Raw genomic sequence first — 27,392 nt, 5'->3', positions numbered from 1 at the left:
AGCAGAGCTCGATACACAGAAAGAAAGAAAAAAATACAACACCACGAGTGTACGTTGATGTTTGTTTGTTTGTGTACATAACAGAATATTGTTTTGTTCTTGAGAAGACTAAAGAAAGAGTTGTTTGTTTAGCTCGATAAGGACTGTGAAAGCTTGTATGAAAGAATTTTATAACTGTCCGTCTTTACATTTCGAACAGTTACATAAATAACTTTGTTTTATGCGGTATACTTATCGCGCACGCATTCTGGTATACAGACTCGAACTTCGCTAATGAAATTGTATGGTTGCAAGATGTGGTTACAGAGTATTACATTTAGTTGGATTTTATATACTTTATTTATCTCAAGGACGTCGGGTATGGTATTGCGGCGGAGATTTATGAGAACTTTAGTACGCGATTTAGACTCGGAGGATGCCGAGTTAGGTTTTTTTTCAGAACTTGATCATGAAGATGTTCACATAACCAAAAACGATATTGAAAATAGCATTAGAAAAAACGACATTGCAAATTCTATAAATACCAGTGAAAAGCCGTACGGTTTTTTAAAGCAGCTAGAACTGGTTTTACATAAAGACCTTACCACCCGGAGAAAAGAAAACAAACCGCACCGGAATAAACGCTCACCCGGAGGTGTTTTACTGACTAGCGTTAATGTACCGGATGGACAAGACGGTAAAAAAATGAAGAAGAAATACCTTGTCATGAAGGATAGTAAGAAAGTTCTTGTGGAAAAAAAACATGTAAAAAAAGTAAAGCTGCACGGATTCTGGTATGGTTAATATTTAACCTCCCGATACTTTCGCATAGACATTAACAATTACCATTTTTTAATTGGTAAGCAGGGGGTTTTAGAACACTTTTTGTTTATTATGTAGCTATACACTTGTGCATATCGTCAATATACATATACATATATATTATTATATTATATTAAAAATGAAATTATTAACAAAGTAAATTATTCTTGCAAATATTATAAAGTAGTATATTAAAGATGAAAATATATTAGTTGGATACCTCAGAACGATGTTTGTTTTTATGGTTGAGTTTGAAAAAAATATAATGGAATTATTAATAAATGTTGGTGTAAGGTTAAATAGTTATGCTTTTACGACAGAGTTATGCAAATTTACGGCTAAATTTCACGTATTGCGCATTTGCGGCAATTTCATGCCTTTTTGCGACGAAGTTTTATGTTCTTATAAGAACGTGATACCGTTATGCGATAGCTAGTAGGTATTCGCGATAACTTTTTGCGAATTTGCGGGTGGTTTAAGAAGGGTACTAGAAGTACTACGTTTATTATACAAACTTTGACATGAGTAGGTTTTGTTGAAACTAATGACCCAACCTGGACAATATGCGTATCCGGTGTATTTGCGTTACGTACGCATCCGGTGTATTTGCGTATCCGGTGTGCGTACGTATCCGGTGTATTTGTGTATCCGTCGACGTACGTATGCGATGCATTTGGTATTCGTTGTACTTACGTATCCGGTGTACTACCATATCCGGTGTACTAACGTATCCGGTGTATGTGCGTATCTGGTGTATGCGCGCAACCTTCAAATTATGCTCGTGGAGGAGGATGTCTCTGAGACGCCCGTTAAACTCCCACGTGATGAAACCTTCTTCCATCTTTAGAATATGCAAAGTACATTTAATAATTTGTTAGGTTCATTGTCCCAGTACAAGAGCAAGATCAATTGAATTTGATATAACTTATAGGTGAAGTTTTTACTTTTTTAATGTAATTTTTATTCGGATTAACGGTTTTTCTTGACGTTTTAATTTCTTGTTTGATCTAACGCATTGTTAATCATATGCTTTGCACTCTGCAGAATAGAAAGTTTAAGGAAATGTTGTTTCATGACGTCATTGTTCTTAGAAGGCATGACTTGACGTTCGATGAAGGTAGCTACGCGGGATCAAAATGGCGTGTTGATTAAATCGAGTTTCATATGCATGCATGCATAGATTTTAAACAAGATTACGATGTATCCGATATAATCGGTGTTTATACATGTTACCAAGCATTTACTTAAAACGAAATTAACAGAAAAATAAGTTTTCTATAGGTAGCGGAGTTTATCTTCAAATCACAGGATATTCTTGAACTGTGTATCGACGCGTAATTTTCCATTTAAAATTTCAGAAGCCTGCCATTTTTAAAATGGCTTTTTATAGCTACCATTTTTAAAAGGGCTTCTCCACTACATTGCATATACATAGTTGTATTAAACATATAAATAAGGGAAAAATCTTTTTTGAAGTGACTGATTGTACTGACGATATATAAAACCTGTAGTTTGTAGGAATCAGGAGAAAAAATATAATTACCGATGTTTGACGTCAAACGTACTAAATATTTTAGCAGTTTCCGTCACAAGTTAACCTTCTCTAAATTTTAAAACTAGCTTTTTTAATTGACGGTCGTAAAATATATTTAACACCAATCTTGGTTAGGACAAAATAGTGGCCGATATAGTTGCCATGTTACTGCGATGTCTGTTTGTGTAAGCCGAAATGTCTGAATGTTCTTCGACATCTGCCAACATTTTCTTGTTCTCTATTGTTGTCGGAATGAAATCTGTTCAAACACGAAAACCGTAACATGACAATAAATGTTTCGTCACTAAACATTCTTCGCATTCTTTTTCTCAAATTCTTTATTGCAAAAAAAGAAGTGACACGGTTTTTTTTACCTCAACTGACTTTTTTGTCAATGGCGCGCTGTTATGTTCACTGCTAACAGTATATTGTTTGAAGGGTTTTAAAACGGTGTCGAATTTTTAAATTAAATTTTATAGCACGTACTCCCTTCTTGTCTTTATATATTGTTAGATAATCGAATTCCCTGTGAAATGAGTATTCATTGTTAATATATTATGTAATCCAGCGCTACAAGCGGCCGGGTATAAAAAAAGTAACTGTGCCATTATTTTCTAATTCGCTTTGTTCAACTCGAGAATAACCTTATTTATATTCTAAACTTCATACAGGACAATAATAACACGGTATTTAGTAACTTTAAATCTTTTTTGTTTCTGATATCTGAAAGGCACTGGGGAAGAAATGGGTACCTCCCAATGGGTATTAAATAATTCTTACAGACCTAATGTAAGAGCTGTTTTGTTATATGAATAACGCTTATAATATTTTAAAAATAAACGAATCCTTTTATATACTAGTCGTATATAATTATAATACTGCGATCATCATTCCGTGCTAATGCTTTCACCATCCCTTGATCCCCTTACTCGCTTTGTCAATGCAAGCTATTTTTAAACTGTCCTTCCACAGTCTATGTCATTAATCCGCCATGTGAGGAATTTTAATCGCTTTTTTGTTCCCGTATACGAAAGTGTATGTCGGTGCTTTAAAGAAATTTTTTACGTACACTCAAGTAATCGTTATGGAACTCAAGTGATTCTTAAGGAGAGTTGCTTATAAAATAGACTAGAGACAAAAAGCTCGTTGTTCGAATTAAGGTACGCCTCAAGATTGCTCTAAATGGAAATCTTACACAAACATTTTTAATATTTTCTTTGATTGGTGCTTGCTTTACACGAAAACAGGATTGGATTTGCTCTTTTAAATGGCATTTATTTCGATTTATTTTTAGCTTTAATAATTCCTTTATAGATTTATCAAATCCATCTGTTCTTGAGATGGGCATAAAAATAATTCGATGACACTACCCTCTGTGCTTTTGTGCTCCCAAAATAGTCTTGCCATCCCATTTCATGAATTTTCTAAGTTCCATTGGTCAATACACATCTCACAAACCTAATTGGTTCGAAAATTTATATTTCGATGTGTCAGCATGATACAGCCAATGACATGTACGTCACCTTGACAACATTCTAAATATGGTCAAAATAAGTTATCTTTCCTGTTGTGAAAAAACTTTTATGTTTATCTTAGCAGTGTTAATTCAAGAAACAGCTCTCTCCGCTTTACTATGGATACATAGCTGTCTATAATAGTAAGTCTTTCAACCCTACCCTTCTTGAGGTCAATTTAACAATTAGAACAGAAGAACATCAATACAGCAAAATAGCATGGTCATACTTAATGTGATCCTCTAACGTCACTTTTCCATTAGTATGCTTTAGTAAATACGACCATGTCCCATCGTTTTTAAAAACATACAAGTCTGTTCCGTTTCAGCAACACAGAAACATGAATTGTCACACTTAACTATTATATTGTGTTCTATGCCTTATGTGTTTTTAATTGCGTTAAACTGACCTATGACTGGTATGATGTAAAAATATTCTAAAGAAATTCCGTGACGTACAAAAAAAGGTTGCGTTCAATTTTCCTTGTAATGTTACACGATGTTTTCTTTCCAATTTGTCAAGAAATTCCATTCCATTTCACAAATATTACGTTTCCCATTGTTTCAGGGGGTAAAAATTATGTGATAGTTGATGTTGCAAATACCGGATACGGTTAAAGCATACCGCATGCTTCTATCAACAATCCATTTTTGGAAAAAAACAACCGCCTTCATTTTACTGTGAAGTAGATGTTACTAGAGTTAGACTTTTTAACGGAACATTTTAAAGTATTAACATCTGTCTTTATAAGGACGTTTAAATTTAAGGCGGTGGAGAAAGTTTTGGCATTAAAGTCCCGGAAACTATCCTTCATTTCCTTAAAAGGACATATTTTAGGCTTATATATCGTGATATACTGCCAACCTCGTTCCCAATGCTCATCTGTTTTATTTTCGCATGCAGCTGATATTATATACTGTTAGTGTCAGATGTTTGTCTTTAAAAAAAATGTTTTCAATATTTAATTTTTTATTTTTAACTTCCCACACTGTGTTTATCATGCTATTTTTGTTTTACCAAGAAAACCCACGTGTTTACCGAAAGATCATTTTTAAATTATCTGTGAAATAACTTTTAAATTCTTCAAGTTTTTCTCAACTCTTTTAGCTCTTGATGTCCGCCATGCAACCTATTATGAAGAACATTTGTATGGTGTAGTTCATACTCGTGTTTTTTATAAGAGCCTAGTTAATAAGAACGTTGAGGTTTCGCCAAAAACAAAGAATCTATTAAGAACGTACTCAACAATTATTTCTAAACACTTTTTCTCTGCCTTTCTGATAGTACTTGTATGTTTTTACAATAACATTTATTAACACTGTTTATTTATTTCATTTCTATAAAATCTCCGTTAGAATATAAAAAGTTTGGGAAGTGTGGCCAGATTTACATCTATATGTAAATCTGGCCACACTTACACAAGCTTACATAGCCTTAGCTAAATTGAGATGTTTCGATAAAGAAAAACGTTGTAATAGGGGATCTCATGTAAGAAACGATTTTTTCTCTTGTCTCGCCCATCCCTGTCTCTTGTTGTATTTAGTTATATATTTTTTTGTTTTGTGCAGCTGGCTAAAAAAGAATTTTTTGGCCAAATTTCTGTTTTAATTTACTTTTTCTCTTTTTTTTGGCTCGATGGGTTTTCCGCATGCTAAAAATATTTTGCAACTTTATGTCAAAAAAAAATGATTTGCATTGCTTAAATACTTTTAAAACAACAATTTTCAAGTTTGCAAACAAAAACACATTCATCTCAAGAATGTAAATGCCATTAACGCTTACTCAGCAAAAATACTTTTACTCACTGCCAAATTTTAATTGCATTTTAACTTTGTTTTTATTTTGTTTTTGTTTTTTATTGATTTTTAATTATAGCAATATTGAAGCTAATAATTTTGTTAATTTTAAAGGGTTGAACATTTGTGAGAAACTAAATTGAGAAAGTTAGTACCCCCTGAATTAATGCTCAAGCATCTAAAAATTTGAGAAACTATAGAACTACACTATTAAACGTTTTAATATCTGTAAAAATGATAGCCGTCCTCTGTCTGTCTTTGCGTAAAATATAGCAGTAGACGGACACACGAAATGCAGTATATAAAAGAACGGGTGAAGTTGTGGATTAATCCACGGCCCAACGGCTAGTCTATTATAATACTCGCCAGACGTCCGTCTGTGAGCCTAAATGGTACCTACCTAGCGAACTGAGAAATCCCACAAGCACTACAAAACATTCTATATTAAACTATTATATATAGTGCTAACCGGATACTACCTCGCTATAGCTATCATATCAGACTCTAGAACTTGAGAAACTGCTAGAAACCTTATACTACCAAATTTCTAAACATTAAAGAACGTATACTAGTGTGGATTGTCTTATAAAATCAATGTATGCTTTATGAAGACTCCAAACAACCACACATTTAATGCATTAATTTTGTCAGTAAAAGTGCCTCTTAAGATTTATACAACATTGACTAAGGTACTATAATGTCCCGTATCATTTTATGCTTGTGAAATTACTTTCTCAATAATATGAAGTAAGTAAATTGGAGTGGAAAAAGAAAGGAAAAGCTATATGAATATAAAATAAAAATTGTTTGTTTAAAAATTATGATAACATATTTTATGAAAAAAAACTTTAATCAGCTTATTTCCTGATTCAATTAGTTTCTAAGTGTTTGCGTTGTTTATAAGTTGGTCAGGAATTACGAAGGAATGTGTGGCTGGGCCATGTATGTCTGTTGGGAGCTCTGATTCATTATAATCTTGTTTTGAATTTTCGTGTTAAAAAATGTATGACACGTTGTTTAAAAAATGTAGAAAGTTACCTCCCAATACTAGTCGTTTACTTGTTTGTTTGTTTTTTATCTTTTTGTTTGTTTTTCCCCCTGTTTTTTATTTTGTGTTTTGTTTGTTTGTTTCTGTGTTTTTTTTGTTTTGTTTATTTGTGAATTTGTTTGCTTATTTTGTTGTTTGTTTGTTTGTTTATTTATTTGGTTGTTTAGTTGTTCAGTTATTTCTAAGTTTGTGTTTGTGTTTGTGTTTTTTTCCTCTTTCTTCTTGACTTTGCTTATTCGCTGTACACTTCAACTTTGGTGGCAGTTGTTTTTTTGTATCGAGCCTGAGAAAACAATAACATAAAAATAGTTTTCTTTCTAAATGCACTATTCGTACAATCTTTTTTAATTTGTTTGTGAAAAAACTGTAATTCGTGGCTATTATGTGGATTTATCTTCATCGTCACATCATCTGGACTGACATTAATTACATCAGCTCTGGGCGTATCAGTGTTTGACCTTAAAATAAGTTTTTTAACGTTTTAAAATCCAATAAACACTAAAGAAGTGTATTTTGGAAGCACTGTATTTTCCTAGGCAATGGTCAGGTGATACACAAATGCTGTGACATAAAATGCGTGATAGGAACTTAAATGTTTTGATCAAGGTCCTGCGAAACAGTTATTTATTTTAGATTTGGTGGCTTACTAAATAATCCCTGCCGGATTAAGACGTTTATGACTACAGTTAGCATGATTCGCCCAGGTCAACACAATATATGACGGACGTGTATATTATTTTGCACGATTAGTATCCATACCAAATGGAATTAAAAAGCATTTTTCCCGTTTAACATAAACTTCGCAAGATAAAAAAAACTCAAACAATTTATTTCATTCGTTTTTTTTTTAATTTCCGGAAAGTTAAGCCCTAATAATTATCGCTGCCCGTACTACGTGCACTTGCCTAAATATCACCGCAATCTTGTGGCGTCCTCTTGTTCAAAGAGCATTTTTATATTACGTCCTTCCTGCATGCAAAATTACTTTGTAATAATATTCACTACCTCAAAAAACCACAAACATGGGTGATTACTTTCTGCTCCTGCTTTTTAATTGATCTGATGTCATTGAATGTTACAAAATCGCATTATGTGGTCTGATATGTATTTCTTTGATTATCACCGAAATTTTAACGTTTTTAAATGGTGATCCTAAAACATTTACCCTCTCTAACTGCGTCGTTAATGTTTTTACAAAAGAAAATTCTGCTTGCCTTAAAGAAAGGAAGGCTCAATCTTTTCAATGTCCATTGCATAGTTCACAAAGGGTTACTGTTTTTTCCTGGGAAAAGTAATAACGGAACTAGTGACAACATAGCAATCAAGCCAGGTGACAATTGGGTTCTATGCTACAACTTGCTTTCAGTTTCAAAAATTCTAGTGTTATGAAGACTGGGCAATCGAGTATTGTAGGGATATTAAATCTCTTTGTTCAGACATGCTGCATAGATAGCCAATCAATCTTTCTTTGTGGTATCATAAACATAGGTGGTGGTTATTAAGATCCTCGACAGATGGTTTTTCCTTCACAAACTTCTGACGTGTTAAAAGTTAAGATAACGATTTTCTCGCTATTATTGCGTCGTTTTCGTCTGACGCAGTAATAAGTATATTTGTCTTTCCACACGGCATAGTTTTTATCAGTGGGATTTTATTTCATTGGTGTTACTGAGGCCCAACTAGCAGTAACCGTTTTTTTGATTTTCTTAAATCTGTTATTAATTCAAGAATAATTAAGTCATTCAACCTTCAAGGTTATTCGTACTTTTAGAAAGTGGCAGACAAACATGTTATTAAAGTAATTTGCCATCTAAATAAAGTTATTTTCGAAGTTCTTCCTTATCAGAAGTTCTAATACGCCAAACCAATTTATTATTTTTTATTTTTAATCGGTATAATTAATCTTTTAATTGCGCTCATTTCTCAATTAGCTCTTGTTTACAAAAAAAGGACAGTTAGTTTTTCGAATCTCCGTTCCTATGTGTTTCTTTCTAGAGACATGTCTAATTGCACTTTCTATCCGAGGACAATTACAGCCTCCTTGACCTTAGCTAATGTCAACTTTTAGTTCTTAAAAGAAAGCATCGGTATGTTTTTAGGATATGTTATTATATCCTTGTGGATGCTGAAAAATTCATTGTGTTTGGAGACTTTTTTCTGCCCATCTCTTTTTAGTGGGAATTTTTTTTTGTTCTAGACAGTTTCAGCAAGGATTGCAAAATATCCTATAACTGGCTTTTCATAGATGATATTTGTTTCAGCAACTTCATACATCTTGTTACCTTCTGCCAATCTCATAACGACGTTCTTTTAGTGAAACATTTGTACATTGTGGAGACTGCAGTTATATTTCTCATATGTTGCTCATTCGGTCATAACATTTTTATTGTTTCTTATTATTCACGTTGTGCAAATTTGCAGATAAACATGGTGTCTTAGTTTCTCCAGTTTCCATGGATGTGCTTTAGCAAGAATTATAGTACCACGTGTTTTACCTTTAGGGTATCAATGCGACACTTAATTAGGCTAGGTAGAGAGCGGTATGCAATGATGTTGTTGGTCTTGCTGGTCAGACCGGTATTAATCCTTAAATATTTTTTATCTTAAAGGAACTGCAGTCAGAGCGCGATCACTACTGATCAGAGTGCAAATTCATAACAAAAATTTTAAATGCAATATTCTATGTGTCTCCAAGTTGTCATCACAACTGATAACACTTTCCAAGAACATGCAATTAGACCTCCATCTTCTACCTTACGCTAATTTCATAAACACATTAATATGTTTTTAAGCCACTAGATCAGCTAACGCGTTTGATTTCATTACCTTAACTCGATTGGTCTGTAGAAATGTCTACCGGTAAGTGTTTGATTGTCTGGCATCTAATGACAAGAATAACCGCAACAAATTAACACCATTACTAGTGTAATTTTCTCAGCACTATCTATAGTGACTGTTGCTAAGTAAGGTTATAGTAGCACGCCACTTATCGCGTGTGGTTTGCTGAATCAGCACACACTGAAATCGGCATTGCCCTTGTTGTTTATTTTGATGCGTGACAGCACGTAAGAAATTTGTGTGGAACCTAAAATTTTAGAAATAGTACGCCATTTCTTTTCCGCAAACAATCCTCTATGAGAACTTGTAGGCCTAAAAAATGTAAAAATGAATTTTGACACTAAAAGACTGAAAGTCTAAACCACTAACACAATTTATTGCAAAAAAAGCTTCTGATTTCGAATTTATGCTTTCTGTTAAATTCAAATATGGTGTCCAGAAATTTAAATGAAATCCACCATGGTAAATCTAACAGTGTAGCTACTGAACATATTATACAAGCCATTTTATACCTTGTACATAATTGAGGATCATGAGATTTAATTGGGATCCTAAAGGCATAATATCTAAAAATATCATGTTTTTTTTTAAAAAAAATCATAAATCAGCATAGGATTAAAATATCATAAAATATGCTAAAAAGAAACAAATTTCGGCCAACTCAATAACTTCGATATTAAATCTGGCGTTGAAAATAGCTACCGTCACCGAGAATTGTCTTCCAAACCTTTTTTGAAAATTCTAATCAATCTTCTAAAGAAATGGTCGTCGACAAAATTAGAAATCAATGGTTGTCATAATCGATAAAATTTAATGCTGTGGCATAAAATTAGCATGGAAAATTGAAATAGGAAAAATTTAGCCTAAAATCATAAATAAAATTAGCGATTTAAACCTGCGATCCTTGCTTTAATCTGAAAATATACGATGCAGTTTTTCCTAGTTTGACAAAAGTTTAAAATTCATTTTTAATTTTAAAGTTTTATTTCCATATATAACATGCAATCATATTTTTTCCGTCCGAGGATTTATTACATCAGTTCAGACGATGGGATCCTGTGTTTTTTTTAATTGTTTGATTAAAAATGTCTTCAATTTATATCCTTGTATATTTTGGATTTGATTCGATTCACATTATGTAACATGTCAAACCTCCCTCCTTGATGTAAAGATGTTACGCTCCTCCCTTATGTAAGTTGTTCACGCCCTACTTTATTTTAATCTTTAAAACGATTTTCTTGCTAATCAATTCAAATGTTTGTTGTTGTTTGTTGTTTTCCCTCCCCCTCAGAGTTTATAACATTTGTAACCACTGCCATAAAAGGAGATAAACAAAAAAATCCAGTAATAACAAACAGGAAGAAATATTTTTCGGTACACATTGATTTATTGATGATTGAAAGTAACGAAATAGGCTTCCTTCGTATGACATCCTTCGAAAGCTATTCTGATGCGCTTAGCAACCATGTTTGTTGTTGTTTTGTAATAAGTTTACTTTGCACTCCATCATAAACCAGTTAAGTATTTCCTGCCATATATTAATAAGCAATTCCATACGTCCATAAATACAGTTACTATGTCACACACATAAATTTTATTGCCATATACGAGAAAATTAACTAGAATGGAGGAACTGAAAAGTTTCCGTGTAATTTTGAACGTGGAAAGGTGAAAACACATTAAGTTAGTGTTGTTAAAGTGTTTAAACATCCTGAAATCTCCTAAATAGGTTTAAATCTGAACTACTCCCAAAGTATCTTCAATTTTCTTACCTCAAGACATGTTTTTTTTGCAAGTAGTTACATTGCATTATCACGTTCGTGCAATAAATATACTAGTATAATAAACTAGCATGCAAGTTATGAAAGACTTGATTATTAGTAACTGCTTAATTTTTTAAAAAAACTTGGTCAAAATATCGATTGTTTGTTTGTGTCTAAAATCAAAATATCTTTCCGAATTTAGATTTTTTTTAAATGTATTCCTGGCAATTATTATTCCTTATACGGTCACACCAATATTAAAATTGGACCGTGTCTCTTCTAACCACTGTTTTGTGAATGCGTATTTTAAGTATATTTTCTGCTGTCCGCGCTAGAATCAACCATTCTCTTACTTGTCGTACCATGGCACAAATATACGAAGATACGTATTACACAGCTTTTTTCTACTTTTTCATTTATGTTTTTTAGCTGAGTGAGTGCTTTGCTGTGAATTAACGCCTGCTCTCGGGTTAGCTTTTGTGACAAGCATAGAATTGATATACTAGTATAATAAACTAGCATGCATTTAATGAAGCAGGCACAGGCACGGCATGTTTACTTCAGTTGAATTTCTAAATTAAAAAACACCAAACAGTAACCCATAAACTACATCGATTTGCAAATCTTATTTTTACATAAATAGCTGCTAGTCAAGAAAATCTTATTTAAAAATATATAAAATCATATTGACGTGGTTCAGTGACATAAATAATATTGGAATGACAGTTCATGTCATCTAGATCTTTAATGCGTGCGCTGTTGGTCTTAAACATTTACGTGATACAATAGAAAAGTTTTAGACCTTCCCATTTAATTTACATCGATTATTTGTTTTATGTTGCACCTAGTTTACTGACAATTCTATAGAAAACCAACCCTTCGCATTATACATTTTTTAATTTTTAAGTAAAAGCAATTAAGTAGGTAACGAAAAGTTTAATGCTCTTGGGACTCAAACCTAACGGCTGTCTCTTCCTTCCCTTCAACTGTAACTATGTTATATTACCGCCAGGAAAACGCATAACATTGCTCTAACTTGCATGCCCACCACACAAGCCGGTTCGCAGTCAGTAGATTACAAGGCAAATGCGATACCACTAACCCATTTCTGCATCTATCAAAAATATATCTGTCAGAAAAAAAATCTTTTTTTGATAAACCTGTGTAATATTTATGTATTTATTTTGAAATTCTCTCAGAAACGTGTTTTTATTACAACTTCTTGCCAGGACTTTCATAAGGTGGTTTGCCAAGCTGTGTGAAGAACTTCACTTCTTTTTCTATTGGAAGTTATATAGATTAAATTTGTTTGAAGTGCTACTTTAAGCATGATAAAAATAATTTCTTAAAAATATCAAGATGGGGTTAAAAATAGGATATTTGTGTTTTTGTTTAAACAAGTATAGAAGTGTTACCCAATCGTTACCACGTTGTTGTTGTCCTGGGTAATAAAAGCTAAGAACAAAGACTGGAGTGTGCAAAACTGAGTAAGCATGTGCAGCAGCCCTAGAAGTGTTCTCTTCGGTGGTTCCTGTTTTTCAACAACACAGCGTTTTAACAAGCAATCAAATGCAGCTATATGTCTTTGTAGTCAGGGATATTTTTTAACATGAATATCTCCTTAATGACAAATCGTAAATTAGAAATCTGTACCTTTCTTTAAAAACAATTTCTTATCCTCTTTCGAACAGTTGCATAAATTTTTGAAAAAAATGTCCACACCATAACTCTTTGTTATTCTAGTTCTTACCCAACCGAAACAGTCTGTATAAAACTCAGGTTTTTATTCAGCACACCAAAATTAACACAAAAGCAATCCAAAATCATTTGGACCTCCCAAAGTTTTTTTCGAACCGCTTAGGCTTCCAGACTATTGATGTTGGCAATCATCAGGCTAACCGAAACTAAAGGAGAAGAGAAAATAGACTCTACAAGTTAAAATCCTAACGAAAGGTCTCGGCACTTCGTGTGTGTTCTTGGGTTGAAAACAATGATATTAATTGTAATTAATCCTCACTAGATTCACACAACTGATAAAAAATTAGCTCATTAATAGGTATTTATTATAATTTTAGCACAAAAGGGCTTTTTTTCTCGTTATCCCATTTTTTATGCCTTTTTTATGTCACCTTTGTTTTCGTCGGTAACTGTCAAAGGATTAATCACCGGATAATCACATTAAAAGTTAGGTTTATTTTTACAGCACATTCGTTAAGTATTTAGTCCATACAACACTTGAATACAAAGAAGCACACATTAAGTCACGTGTTACAGGTGGTCACGTGCGTGTGAGTGGTAATAACGTGTTACTGTTAGCAATCTGGAATGGACTCCAGATTGCTAACCTACAGTTTTTCTGCAATTTTTTGTGGAAAAGGTACGCCGTAATTTGAGTGAAACCTGACAATGAAAAAAAGTTTGAAGGTCTTGAAATTTGCCATGGGAGTTCATATTTTTTTCAAATTATACGATCAGTACCTCATTATATCTAATTAACAGAAATCGTTTGACATAAGTAGGGTATATACAGTCTTTTTTTATTTCTAATGGTTATTTTGGCTCAAGTCTGTGACAAAAAAAAGAAAAAAATAACTTGAGATTTCCTTCATTAAATAATTATGGCAAATACTTATAACAAAAATAAAGGAATTGGCCGAATAAATGTGACTTTATGGTAGCCTATGGTCACTGAGATGTGTGAAGAAACGCTACTTTTTCTTCTATTCATAACTGCTTTTTGGAATAATAGCGATATGTTAGAAGAAACGTCACTATTGCTTTAAACGATACTTCTGATACTGTTCACATGACCACACAAACAAAACACAATCTATTATCTTTCCATTGGTGTGTTGTAAATCAAAAACAACTGGGTTAGAGACACATTGAACTATTGCTTAGCTATTTTAAATAAACGCTGAAAAATTCTTGAGTCTTTAATTTTCATTGTTTACGTTTTACGGAGAAATCGGGCAAGTTTAACAATGCTGTGTAAAAAACTACAAAAAATGTCTGAATATCAATCCCCAGTTTAATAATCAGTATGAAGATGTTTATTTACCCGTTATAAGGACCTATTCCGTTCTTTAGCTTGCCACAAAACGAGAACCGAAAGTCCCTTAGAAATGTTTTTGCCTGAGAATGTAAGTTCAAATCTAGTTATGCAGGCATGGATTGAGGATCTGCGTAGTCGGTACAGTTGGATGTATTATCATTTCACTCAGTACTTTTGTTCATATTATAGAGATCTCGCACTGATATAGATCTCTAGAGGGTGTAACCTTTACAACTCAAGAACAAAACAGTCAGTTTTCATCATTACAGCTTGCTGTTTTGTTATCTTACAAAGAATTCTCACAAAAAGGAGAAGTGCATCTTAAGGCACTCCATCTCGTGAGCGAAACCTTAAAGGCCCTTTCATTAACACATCACCGTAATTTTTACTTCGAGTTCAAAAAGTACCGTTACCTTCTTTGGGCGTGCGTTAATGTGGTTGCTAATAGTCAGTTTGCGTAAAGAGATGTTTAACCCTTGATGTCGGCTTGCGCAGTAAACAAACTTGTGTGCCCACATAAAGATACACAATAATAAATATTTTTATTGTCGTCCTGTAAATCAAAAAGATCATTGGATGTAGACTCGTTACCATGTCAACTAAAAGCTGTAGTTGCTTTTGTATTGGTTCGTTATGTTAATTACTGCTAATGTTTCTATGGTAATTGCTATTTTGCTGCTGGCGCTAGAAAAATAGGAATTTTTAAAAATAGCTTCTGCTTACTTACCCCCTGATTTAAAATGAATAAACAAATTCATGTTGTTGTTATTTTTAAGTCCCTGTTGCAAAGAAGGATAAACGTTATTTTGAAAGCATTAAATCCCATGGGATTGAATCTAGCTACCTAACCATGGTTTTCGGATGAAATGCTGGATTTAGCTACCTAACCATGTTCTTGGATGAAATTCTGAATCTAGCTACCTAACCATGTTCTCGGATAAGATGCAACACATGCCCAGCTTGCTTGTAGTATTGCCAGGGGGCTGTATCAAATTCTGCTTTCGAAAATTATACATAGTTACGTAAAATATGTTGTAATTCTTGTTATGTAACAAGATTTGTGTCTACTTGGCATCTTTCCTAATAAATATATTATAGTCGTCATTGGAAATTTTGCGAATCACTTGTGGTTGAATATCTACGCAGATGTTATGAGAAGAATGCGCAAGAAACCAGCTAGTTAATTATACTATTTAACTTTGCATCAACAAAGGTTGTCTGCACTTGATATACATAGTTCAGGAAATTGAAAAATTGATATAACATATGCAGAATATACGCGTTTTCATTATCGCGTGAAAGTAATCGCTCTCCCATCGCGCTTTAAACGCAGGCAATTTCCGGTGTCTCGATCAAATAATTACTTTCGCGGTTTAAAACTGGCAGTTTTAAGTATTTCTAAAAGCTGGCTTAAAACAATGACCTTTCAAATATTCAAATGAGTCGTTGCAATTACCAGTTTCCACGCATTCATAGCGAAGTTGGAAAGATAGGCTTTGACATTTCAGTATAGTCCAGCTTGAAACAGTGAGTCTTTGTTTCCATAGTTCAATCTGACGCAATGAGACTGCGTTCCCATATTCTAATTTAAAAAGCATTCACATTCCAACAGTCCAGCTAAAAAGACTCGCACACTTTCATAGCCTAGCTTTTTGTGGTTCCATAACCAAGTGGAGAACGACAGGTTGTCAGATTTTAGTAATTTAACATTTTTACAGTCTAGCCCGACACAATGGGTTTTCATGTTTTTACAGTCTAGTCTAACACAATGGGCTTACATGTTTCTGCAGTCTAGTCTGATACAATTGACTTTTATGTTTCCATCTCAACACTAAATTCTTTCTGTAGTCTCGGCCGAGTTAACCTGTCATCTTCTTTTCAGTTTCACCTCTAACTGTGTACGCTATGTTTCAAGTTTTAAATCAAGTTTATCTGTTTGTATAACGATAACGCGCTAAATGCAACCTCTTAAAAATTCACTTTTAAAGTTACTGAGTTGGACTGATCGCTTAAAATCTGAACCTTCTTCGTTTTTCAAAAAGATAAACTACCACAAGGGAACTAATTGCCGTGAGAATTAATTCTCTCCAGTGCAAAAATTAGTATTTTGCTGGAATTAATTTTTGGCGAATTAAACAGATTTTTGTTTTTCTCAGGAAATTTTCCCTGTTGCTTAATTTGCCGGGATAAAAAATATTTCTGAAACGTGATGGAATCCGGGAAGTTGTGGGTTTTTTTTAAAAAAATTCTATTCTATAATTGTAGTCAGCTTACAGCAAAATAAAAGACAAATTTTCGCGCTTTGTGTCTATCAAAATAATCCTTGCAAATTATCTGACCTAGAATATTTGGGCAAAACGGAGAAAAATTACTTCCTTAAGTTACAATAGAAGTAGGAAAGCCATGTCTCTGCAAACCTTGTTCAAAATCAATTGTACGAACAACTCTGTCTGTTCATAAAACGATAACACAACAATTTGAGGAATGCGTGCCCTGTCCAACTTCTTAATATTTGTGGTTTTGTTAACTTGTACGAACGTTTATAACATTCGCCTGTTATCAGTCGCCAGGACATTCAAAATACCTACAGAAATATTTTAACTAAAAATTACTTATGTAACCTACCAACACTAATTTTTTATTTGAATTTCATTATGGAACTGCAATGAGATATTAACTTTTATAAGGCTGTTCCAGCATGATGGAAATAAATCCATACTTGTACGTGATATTGGTCTGGCGCCAAGATAGTTTTACCTTCGACATTGTAAAGTGCATAGTGGACAATGATGTGTAGAATAACAAAAGTCATTCAATACAAATATTGATAATAATAAAAACAAATCAAAGTAAAAGTATATTAAAACAAAATTTCCTCTGCATGTAGGCGTTGATGTTAGTTGAGGAAATTGCACACCTTGTGCTACTTGCGACATTTTGTTTATAAGCAAAAAAATTGGATCGAATTCGATCCGAAAACTCCGATACGCGATTTATTTCGCCCACACTTACGTTAAAAATTCGTACGTTTTTGCAAACCTCCGTGAAAAACATCTTTGCAAGTGATATTTGAATGGAATAATAAGATTTTTATTTACAATGCGGAATTTTTAGAAACTTGTTTTTGGAAAACAAGTTTTTAGATAATCTTCTTTCGGCCAGATGTTCTGATGTGACTTGTTCTTAAAATAACGTACTTTATTGTCAGAAATTTTCGCGGAAAGCTAATTTCGCGGTTTTGCGTTTTTTTTGAAAATTTGCGAGATTAAATTTCGCAAAATATCAGATTTTCTTTATAGCTACCACAAATATTCACACCTAAAGTTAAAACATGTTTTAATATGCTTTTATAAAATCAAGTTATAGATCTACCCGTTCATACCACCGTAAAACCTATTTTAACGATGCCAGTTTTAATAAAACAACCAGTCGAGGTTGTTTTATTTACTTGTGTTTTATCTAAAACCATGTTTAAACACAAAAAGGGCGGATCCCTTGTGTGCTATTACAGCACGAGAAAGTTGTTTAACATAAGAGGATAAATGAAGCAAAATATAAAGAATTAAATGTAATTGAACTCATATTAGAGTTAAGTTGTTATTTCAGAAGAAAAACTTTTGGTGTCCAACTTTTATAGTGGTTATAAACAGTGGCTACACATTTATGTTAAAATGCTTTAACGCAATATGCGAAGTAAACATGAGGCTGTATACCTGAAGACATTTTGTTATTAAGCTGAAGTCGAAGTTTTAAAAGTCTGAAGAGGTTTGCTGTTATGATATGCATGCAAGTCAGATAGATTCTTCATAAATTTTAGTTATGGTTTTGATCAGGGAATATTTGTACTTCTTTCAAAGAGGTCTGAAGTTACAATTTTTGAGCATAATAAATTTTATTTTTGATCTTTGCAAATGTGTTTTAAACTTCAGATGTGAATTGTACATGTAAAAACCGAGTTTTAATTAAAACCAGTTTAAGTAAAGCCATTCTAAATTAATCCAGTTTTGTAAGGTGGGAATGAGGTATTAGTAAATATCGAAATTTAATTCCGCGAAAATGCATAAAAATACTTTTTTGAATCGCGAAATTTTCTTCCGCGATAATTTTTAACAATAGAGTACACTGATAACCATAATATAACATTTATTAGATTCTTACATATTTATTAAAAATGCATTTGATGTTGATTTTTGTTTTGCTAAAAGTTAATGCATGAGATCAAAACAGTCATGTACCGTGATCGTATGTCCCTTTTTTTATTCTTTTTTTAATTGACAAACAATTTTACAGAAAGAGGAGTAAGAAAGTAACGGAAAATCGTGACGTCATAACATTGACACAGTGTAAATATCGTGCCCTAATGATGAAAAAGAAAAGCGAATAATATAATCCGCTATAATATAATCCAATTAATTCATAAAGCTCAATTTTTTGATATTTGTTGTTGTTTTTACTGTGATTGCTAGCATGTTTTTTGTTTTTAAAATATTTTCAAGGTTTTTGAAAATATTCCTAATTCCATTACGTCAATTTACAAATTCATATTAACTACCAGCTTAGTTGACCTACCATGTATCATCATTTTTGATGATCTTTAGTCATAAAAATTATGACACCATGCTTGTAATATTGATCGCAACTCTGTACACCTTTTTTTCAATTACGGAGAGCTAATCACAATAGAATCTGTGCGTATAGAAGTTCACTATTACCGGAATCCGCACACCTTAAAGCCAGAAAACAACCTCACTAATTATAAACTAAAGAAATCCTGCTAACTGTTTTTCAGAATGATTGATCCTAACCGATTTCATGATAAAAACACATTATTCTTTTGCAATCTACATTGTACTATGACGTTTTTTGGGTTTATAGGATACTAGGTCTAATCCAGCTTGTGAGATTATAGTTAATGAAGGGGTTAGTGCTCTAGCCTGAACTACTCAGGTCTTGGCCTAAATCTAAGACTATGAAATGTGTTTTTAATAAAGAATTCTTTTGTAGGTTACTGTCAAGCAATGAATATAGTAGCGTCTGTTCTGCTACTGTACTGTACTGAGGAGGAAGCCTTCTGGTTGTTAACCTGTGTGTGTGAAAACATGCTGCCTGATTACTACAACACCAAAGTGGTTGGAGCCCTGGTAGACCAAGGTATGCATGTTTGTAGCACCTTATTTATTCTAGGTCTTGCTTTTCATGATATCTGCTAGATCATGAAAAATGCGGGAAATTTGCTGAGATTTCTAGAAAATAAGAGAGCAAGCGTGACTGCTGTCAAGTTTTTATAGTGCGGGGGAATAAGTAATCTGATTTATAATTTCGAGTTTCTGTGATTTTACTGCGACGCGTGCAGACTGTATTTCCTTCTTTAAAATGATTATTACGGAAAAAGGGTATAATATTTTGGGTAGTGTCACCTAAGATTGCGGCATCCTGTTTTTGTGTTTTTAGCTGATGATAATTATTTGTGTTTATTTTTTAGCTGTATTTGAAGTACTAACAGAAGAATACATACCAGATTTGCATGCGCATTTAAAAGGGCTTGGTGTATTAAGCATGATTTCGTTGTCTTGGTTTTTAACTATTTTTATCAGGTATAAAATTGTTAACATAAATGAAAATAAAGTGAGGTTTGTTGGATAGTTTCAAGTACTGCTGGAAGGATAGAAAATAAAACAACCAGTTTACCTCATTTGATAATAAAATTGGTTTTTATAAGATTAGAAAAAAGTTCTGCGAAAGAACTTTAACTTTTTCTAACATTTTCTTTTTGTTTCGTTTGAACATATTTCTCTTCTTTTTTAGTGTCGTACCTCTGTCTTGTGCTGTCAGCATTCTGGATTGTTTCTTCTACGACGGAGCAAAGGTAGATTTACTTTACAATTTCAGTTACGTACTTGTTCCTGCAAGCGTAAAGAAAATTTGTAGTTCTAAATTAGCCTTATATTGACGTTTTAAGTCACATGATAACATCCTGTAGTGTTACTAGAAGTTTTTTTTACACTTTTAGGGTCGTCTACATACTTATCAAATTTTAAAGTGTATGCTTCTTAAACACCTAGTGGGGCTAGCCTTAAGGAAATCTGCGAATGACAGCTATTATTCATTTTCATTCTCCTCCGTAGGTCTTATTTCAACTGGCTTTATCGATTCTTGAAGCAAACAAAGAGAAGTTGATAAAATGTCGCGACGATGGAGAAGCGATGACGGTGTTGAGTGCATACTTTGAACGTGTGTCGTGTCGAGACGCGTCGCATATACTGCAAGATACGAGAAAACAAAAACAGAAAACCAACTCGAGCACTGATGTCGTAAGTAACTTACTTGAAGCAGTTGTCCCTTTTTTTCTTACAATGTGTAAGGAAATCCATAACAACAAAGCTCTGACAGTTGTACATTAAAGTGTTCACCTACGTCCACTGTAGTTCTTAGTTCAGCATTAAAAATTTGCGTTAATTAAATCTTGTTCAATACATTATTTTTTGTACTAATTTTCGCGCGTAGCACAAAAGTTGCGCAAAATTTAGTACGAAAACTACACGCAAAACTAAAATTTAATATGCCAAATAATCGCGCGGAAATTAGTACGAATATTGTATTGTTTCTGGACCCATTTCTTTTAAGTTCACGATTGCGTGTTTGGCACTAAGACTAAAATAAAATTTCGAATTGATTTTTAGGTTTAAATAATATAATTGCGCCCCGCCGAAGGGGCGCACATTTAGTGGACCGCGGGTATATAGTGTTTGTTTTATGTGTATGGGAGAAGTTTTTTTCTTACTCTCAACTTCGCGGGGGAACTTCGGCTCGAACATCCAACCTAGGTTTGATATAACACAACCTGTGTGTTTGGTACCATCAAGACAAAAATAACACTGATCGAGCAAAACTTATCTTGTCTCGGTTTCTTTGTTGTCTCTGAAGATTTGACTGCCATAAAAAATATTAATCGAGATTCTTTTGTTATGTTAATTTAAAGCTTTGTAATATTGTCTCGTTTAATATGCTTAAATGTCACTGCAGCCCACGTGAATTTATCTTCAAGAAAAAGTTTGTTTTTCTTTGTCCAAGTTGTTTCGAAACTTGTTAACAGTAAGTAGAAGGATTACTTATATTTTATATGAAATTAAACTCAGAACGGTTTATGGCGTTGATCCAAAGGCCGCAATTTATAAATGCATCACAATTTAAAGTCAATCAAGAACAGAACATTCCGTGTATGGCCATGACTAAAACTGCTTGCATTTTGTTGGTCTTCCCTTCCCGATGGTCTGGCTTGTCGTAATAGCTTTAATGATGTAGCTAGGGAGCTAAATACTTATTTTTAAATTCTTGCATTTTATAAGTTAATAGTCGTAAAACTACTCTCACTTGTACTACAGCTATCAAGCTAGAGCTGCACAAAATAGTGCTTTCATTAGAGTCCCTTTTTTCAGAAGCAACAAAAAACTTTTATCCTGCCCTGTGTAATTTTATCAACGAGGGTGCTGATAAGCCACATACACCGTAAAAAGTATAGGCGTTTTGGGTGAGTAAAATAACTTCTAAAGGAACCTTTGTGAGGCTGCTATCATGTATTCTTGCGGTCAGAATGTTCTCCTTCGTTGCTATCCGATGGAGAACAAAGTGGACTTTTCACGGTCAAACCTTCAAAGTAGCAACCTTACTTAAACAGAATTTACAAGTAAAACGTCGTTAAAATGTCGCAAAATGATATGATATGAGAATGGTTAGGTGGATGTGTAATGCCAGTCTGAGAGACAGAAAGAGTTCAGATGAGCTAAGAAGCAGGCTAAGTCTCTGTAGAATTAAAGATGTTATCCAGATAAGAAGATTGAATTGGCTGGGGCACTTGGAAAGAATGGAGGAGGATAATTGGGTAAGAAAGTGTAGAGACTTGATAGTTCCTGGGGCAAAGCCCAGAGGCAGACCGAGAAAGACTTGGCAGGAGGTTATAAGGACAGACTTAATAGAGAAGAAGTTGAGTTTAGATCTAACACAGTCTAGATCAGATTGGAAGAGGGTCATTAATATACCCCGTCCAACCCATGCTAGCATGGAAAACGGACGTTAAGCCGAGAATGATGATGATGATGATGATGATGATGATGATGAAAATGGCAAAAATTAAGCAGTATCTAAAACATATTAAAGATTTGACTAAAAAAAAAAGAATTCCTTGAAAAATCCAGTATTGTATTTATGAAGATTTCACCACAAAAACATTAATTACGGCATTTGTACCCCATTTCATAATGGCTGCTTAACCGGAATACTGGCCCGTGATTGGTTGACACGAATCCGACCGCAAGAATATATATAAAAAGATATTTGTTGAATCATGAAAAAATATTGTTGTTCATTGCACGGAACAGTCAAGTTGAACTGATAAATTAACCAATAACATAACATAGTTAGCCCTTGCAGTACAACTAGACGCTACCCACAGTATGTTACAGGTTTCTTTGTTTTCTTCACTTTTTCATGTTTTTTCTTGAAATTATAAATGATGTTGATTTATCAAATCTGACAAATTTATTGAGTGTCTACCCTTTTTTGTATCAACTTGTTGAATTCAATACGAAAACAATGACCAATCAATTTCCTCGATAATAAACACTCAAATTTGTAAAATTCAATAAATCGATTTCGACAAAATAAGTCCTGTATTGTCCACAGGTTTGAAAATCTTGTATCGCCTGCTTAATATTATACTTGTTTAACAATGATATCAAAGCCAGCTTGACTAAATTTATATATATATTTTTATTTATATAGTATACCTTTTGTGTATAACATGGCATTGATTTGTATCTTTTTAATAAATTCTAACTTTAAATCAGATAAGTAGACAATAATTAAACAACCTAGTATTAATTCAGTTCTGGTAAAATTGTATTCTTCTTTCTCAATTTTAAATATACTTTCTTTTTCAGATCATTTGTTATCAAACCATGCACCATCAGCATTTTCGAAAAATCTTCAACGAGAGAAATTTTTTAAGGATTTTATTGGTAACTTAACGGAGTAATAATTCATTGAAATTTTTCAGAAGTTATTATATATATTCGAATCGTGAAGTTCATACATAGCAATCCTGCATCCTGGAATTTTCGAGATCAGTTATAAAAAAATCCAGTTAAAGTTTAACTATTGTTTTAGAATATATACTATATATATGTAAAAAAAATTATTTTTTATTTATCAAGTTGTATTTTACGTTAATTACAATAATAATTGAGAATTAGGATACTTATGATGTGTTTATATACCCCATTGTTCTCCGTTTTAAAGTCTACTTCAAATTTCAGAATCTTTTAGCCTAATGACGGAAATCTTCAAGTCGCAGGGCTTCTTATTTAAAAATTTTCCCCTGGGCAATAAGCTTATTCACAAGCCTCTTTGCAATTCCGTACTGCATTTCTATTATATTCGTCATATTTGGCGGAAAATGTTTCAGCAGAATAGCTTTCAGACACAATTTGTTATTACAGCACAAGAATTTTTGGAGATTTGATAAGTCAAAAATGTATGCGTAAGTCTTTTAAACGAATTTTAACCAAAAATCAAAAGCAATGATTACGTGAAATTACACAACAAGAAGGCTAGAGGCGTTTAAAGTGTACATATATTTAATCAAGATCTAACTTTATAGATAGAGCCTTAGCCAAATGTGAAAATAACGAAAATAATAAGTTCTAACACTGCAGTTTTTATAGATTTCAAACGTCCACCATTTTCCATTTTAATTTTAAATCCCGTTCTAAATTTGAATGTTTGAAATCGTTATTAGTAATTCGGGGCGCATTAGTGGTAACTATGGCTAGTTCTAATCAAGAGAGTGAGAGCTACACATTTTACTCACGAGAATTCTGTCTAACCGTCTGTCGTTACAAAGCTCTTACTATTTTGAAAAAGAAAATTATTTAAACTTTTTCAGGATGTCAATGATTTAATAATTGGTTCGTATCAAAAGTTTGGTTTCCTCACCACGGAGAATATAGATAAACAAAGAAATCAACAACGTCTGCGCGTAGTGCAGGTAATGTAATATGCTAACCAATGATTCTACGTCAGCTCTGCAATCCTGTCTTTACATAACATTTTCAACAAAAACTGTTAAACCGTGAAAATGTTCATGTTTATTAATGATTCTCTCTAATTAAATAATGGTAAATTTATTATTATGATGGAGATATAAATTTTTATGATGGAGATATCAAATTCATATTATGATAGAGATAAAGTTTCTTCTTTTAGCATTTGGAAGACAGTGTGAAGCGGAATGTAATACGTTGTGTGGCTGCTGACTCAGCATTTCCGACCGATGAACTTGAGGAATTGTTTGTTTTATTTAAGGTTTGTTTATTTTTTTCTCAAGTGATCATTTTATCGAAGCCATACTTATTTCTGCTTTTTTTATTATTGAATCATCAAAGATAATAAAAATAAAATCCCCTAACACGCTTGTTGTTTCTTCCTCCTCGTTTTTTATATAGCAAGTCTACACGAAAAGTTGTTATCGTACCCAAGTCTTCTGTATAACGCTCCTTTTCTAAACCGAATTAAAAAGTGGATTAAATTTGCACAGATTATTTACATTGTATCATTAAATGCAACTGCAACATTGCTCACCCTTCTATATCGTTTCTATATTGTTAAAGGATTTTTCATTCTTAACGAGTACCGAATTGTTTTAGAGTGCACATATGAAAAGCAGGTACTGGGGCCAACGAGAAAAGAGTGAAAGGTCGTTACCTAGCGAACACAACAGTTGGAGGGATCCACACGAGGGGATCTGGATAGATAAGCAACGCTTTCAGGATTTATTTAGTGCACTTTCACCGTGGGGTGGTGGCGAAATGAGTGATGTTTTGGCTAATAGATGTTTCAGGGTAAAAAGCGGTTATATTTTTTCAAATGTTTGCACTTGAAACAATTAGGGAGACTGATTGTCACGACATCAGACTGATGGATTATACTTTCACATTGTATAAGGAAATTAAAAATATATATATATTAAAATGGTAATTATCAGGCAATTGACTTTGTGTAGTTTTTCCAGATAAAGCAAAAACTATGTATGTTGTTTAGCAATCAGGTACAGAACTTTTTCGTTGCATATCGCAATTTTTCTCAAAAATCCCATGCCATTCAGGGCAGATTAAGTAGGTCATGCCAGTGTATACCCAATATATACATTTTGAACAGAGGATCTACATTAATGGTAGTTTTTTCAACACTGAAGTGGCTATATCCTTGATAAATATTTGGAATAAAAATAAAAATTTGGCGACTGATACATTTTAGGCTTGGTGGCTGAATGTCTTATTTATTGATCCCCCTTTTTTTGTCATCTTTTCAGGTCGTTGACACTAAATGTAAGGGAATAATTAATTTCAAAGAATTTACAATTGTATTCGAGAAAATATGTCGAGGTGATATAACGCAGAAAATGAAGTTACTCTATCAAATGCATCTTCCCCCTGCGTTACCACTACAGGAGTTGCAAGAACTTTCAAATGATGATGTTGATTCGTACGATGTGGTAGAGTCGGCCGGTAGGCGTTTGTTGTTGTTTAATTATAACGTCATTGTTTTTGTTGTCGTTTAATTATGACGACTTTTAAGCTTACCTTAATGTGACATCTTCTTTAATTTGAAAGTCGTTTAAATATGACGTCTATTATGTTTTCTGTTGCCTAGTTATGACGTCTTTTGAGTTTAGAGATGGTCAAAATACGACTATTGAGTTAAATATCTATTTAGTTTGTTTTCATCCTAAAGTGCAATACTAGCTCAGATGTATAATGGCACCTTCCTGATCGTCTTTCTTTTATAATATAAGAAATCGTGTCTCGCTGACGGCTTGTGCGTAATAGTTTTTTCACTTTTTTCAGGGACTTAATGTAACTTATTGTCAGCTCAATCGTGTGCTGAAATGTTTCTTGTTTTCCAAGAAATTACTAGATTTATCATCGTTTCTAGTAGAGAGAATGTTTAAAAAAAAATAAACAGCAAATGATTTTGATAATTTTTCCTTCAAACCGAAAAAGTCACAGGATCTTTTGTAAAACGTAGGACATTTTTTCCACTGTTGACACTATATGCTGGAGAAGCTGTTTCCACTATTTGCAGCTGTGTTTTTACTTTTCTTCAATGCAGTACCTCCTTTTATATATCATCATTTTTTTTTTAAATTATCAAATGTTGATAAATACTTATGTTCTTGTTTAGCCGAGGTAACAGAAGAAGATCGTTTTCTAAAAAGTGAAGAAGCGACCAATAAAGAAGAGCCTTTATACGTTATAAGAACATCTCGCATGGAAGCCCTTGGACGTGTGGAAGACAAAGAGAATATTGTTTTAACCCCTTCGGATAGTTCCCCATTATCTAATCAGATAATAGATAGTCCTTTAGGTACATCTCCCAATTTTTGCTCGTTAACGCGATCGGGTGAGGTAATCACCTCGTCTAGTAAAAGACCCAGCTTAAATAAAGTGGATCCGGAACTTCGAGATAGAAGCCACTCTAAAAGCCCGCTAGAGTTTCGTGTAGATCATTTTGAAGATGAACTTGAGGAAGCGATGAACGATGAACATCACATCGTCCATAATACGAAAAATAGCGACAGAGCTAGCAATGATTCTGGTAAACTCTTGTCGGAAGAAAAAGCAGGAGTGATATCAGATGACAACAAGGACTTCAAAGATGATATTAACAAATCACCAAGTGTCGATAAAGTTATTGAACATAGCGTCGATGAGATTGATTTGGATACAACGAATTTACTCGAGTTGTCAAATGCAGAAAGCGCTGAAGCACGGTTGAAAGTGAAAAAGTTTGTTGAGTCCATGATTGAAGACGATGAAGAAAAGAATAGCGATGACGAGTTGACAGATATGAACCAGGTAAGGATATATAAGCTTTTGTAAGTAGTTGTTCGAGAAAATGCAAAGAAGTCTGTTTTTAAATTTATTTTCCTACGCAACAGTGAATTAGTTGGTTTTTTGATCATTGACTTGTTTGTTTGTTTGTTTTTG

General features: G+C 33.2%; 1 protein-coding gene and 1 long non-coding RNA gene across 2 annotated transcripts in view; both read left to right on the top strand.

Moving 5' to 3' along the window:
* LOC130628755 (TBC1 domain family member 9B-like) overlaps positions 1 to 27,392 on the top strand; it is an 85,363-nt gene that overhangs the window by 56,127 nt on the left and 1,844 nt on the right. The window contains exons 20-28 of the mRNA XM_057441758.1: positions 19,354 to 19,500; positions 19,832 to 19,943; positions 20,155 to 20,215; positions 20,475 to 20,660; positions 24,290 to 24,391; positions 24,610 to 24,708; positions 25,050 to 25,244; positions 25,715 to 25,910; positions 26,587 to 27,260. Coding sequence (XP_057297741.1) covers positions 19,354 to 19,500; positions 19,832 to 19,943; positions 20,155 to 20,215; positions 20,475 to 20,660; positions 24,290 to 24,391; positions 24,610 to 24,708; positions 25,050 to 25,244; positions 25,715 to 25,910; positions 26,587 to 27,260 — 1,772 coding nt within the window. The remainder of the gene's footprint in view (positions 1 to 19,353; positions 19,501 to 19,831; positions 19,944 to 20,154; positions 20,216 to 20,474; positions 20,661 to 24,289; positions 24,392 to 24,609; positions 24,709 to 25,049; positions 25,245 to 25,714; positions 25,911 to 26,586; positions 27,261 to 27,392) is intronic.
* LOC130628760 (uncharacterized) lies at positions 20,695 to 23,601 on the top strand. The gene is made up of 2 exons (XR_008981855.1): positions 20,695 to 21,441; positions 23,286 to 23,601. It is a non-coding gene; the product is annotated as an uncharacterized LOC130628760 (long non-coding RNA).

The sequence above is a fragment of the Hydractinia symbiolongicarpus genome, chromosome 15 (assembly GCF_029227915.1).
Source record: "Hydractinia symbiolongicarpus strain clone_291-10 chromosome 15, HSymV2.1, whole genome shotgun sequence".
Lineage (NCBI taxonomy): Eukaryota > Metazoa > Cnidaria > Hydrozoa > Anthoathecata > Hydractiniidae > Hydractinia > Hydractinia symbiolongicarpus.
Note: the sequence above shows the minus strand (reverse complement) of the source record. Positions and strands in the feature narration are given on the sequence as shown.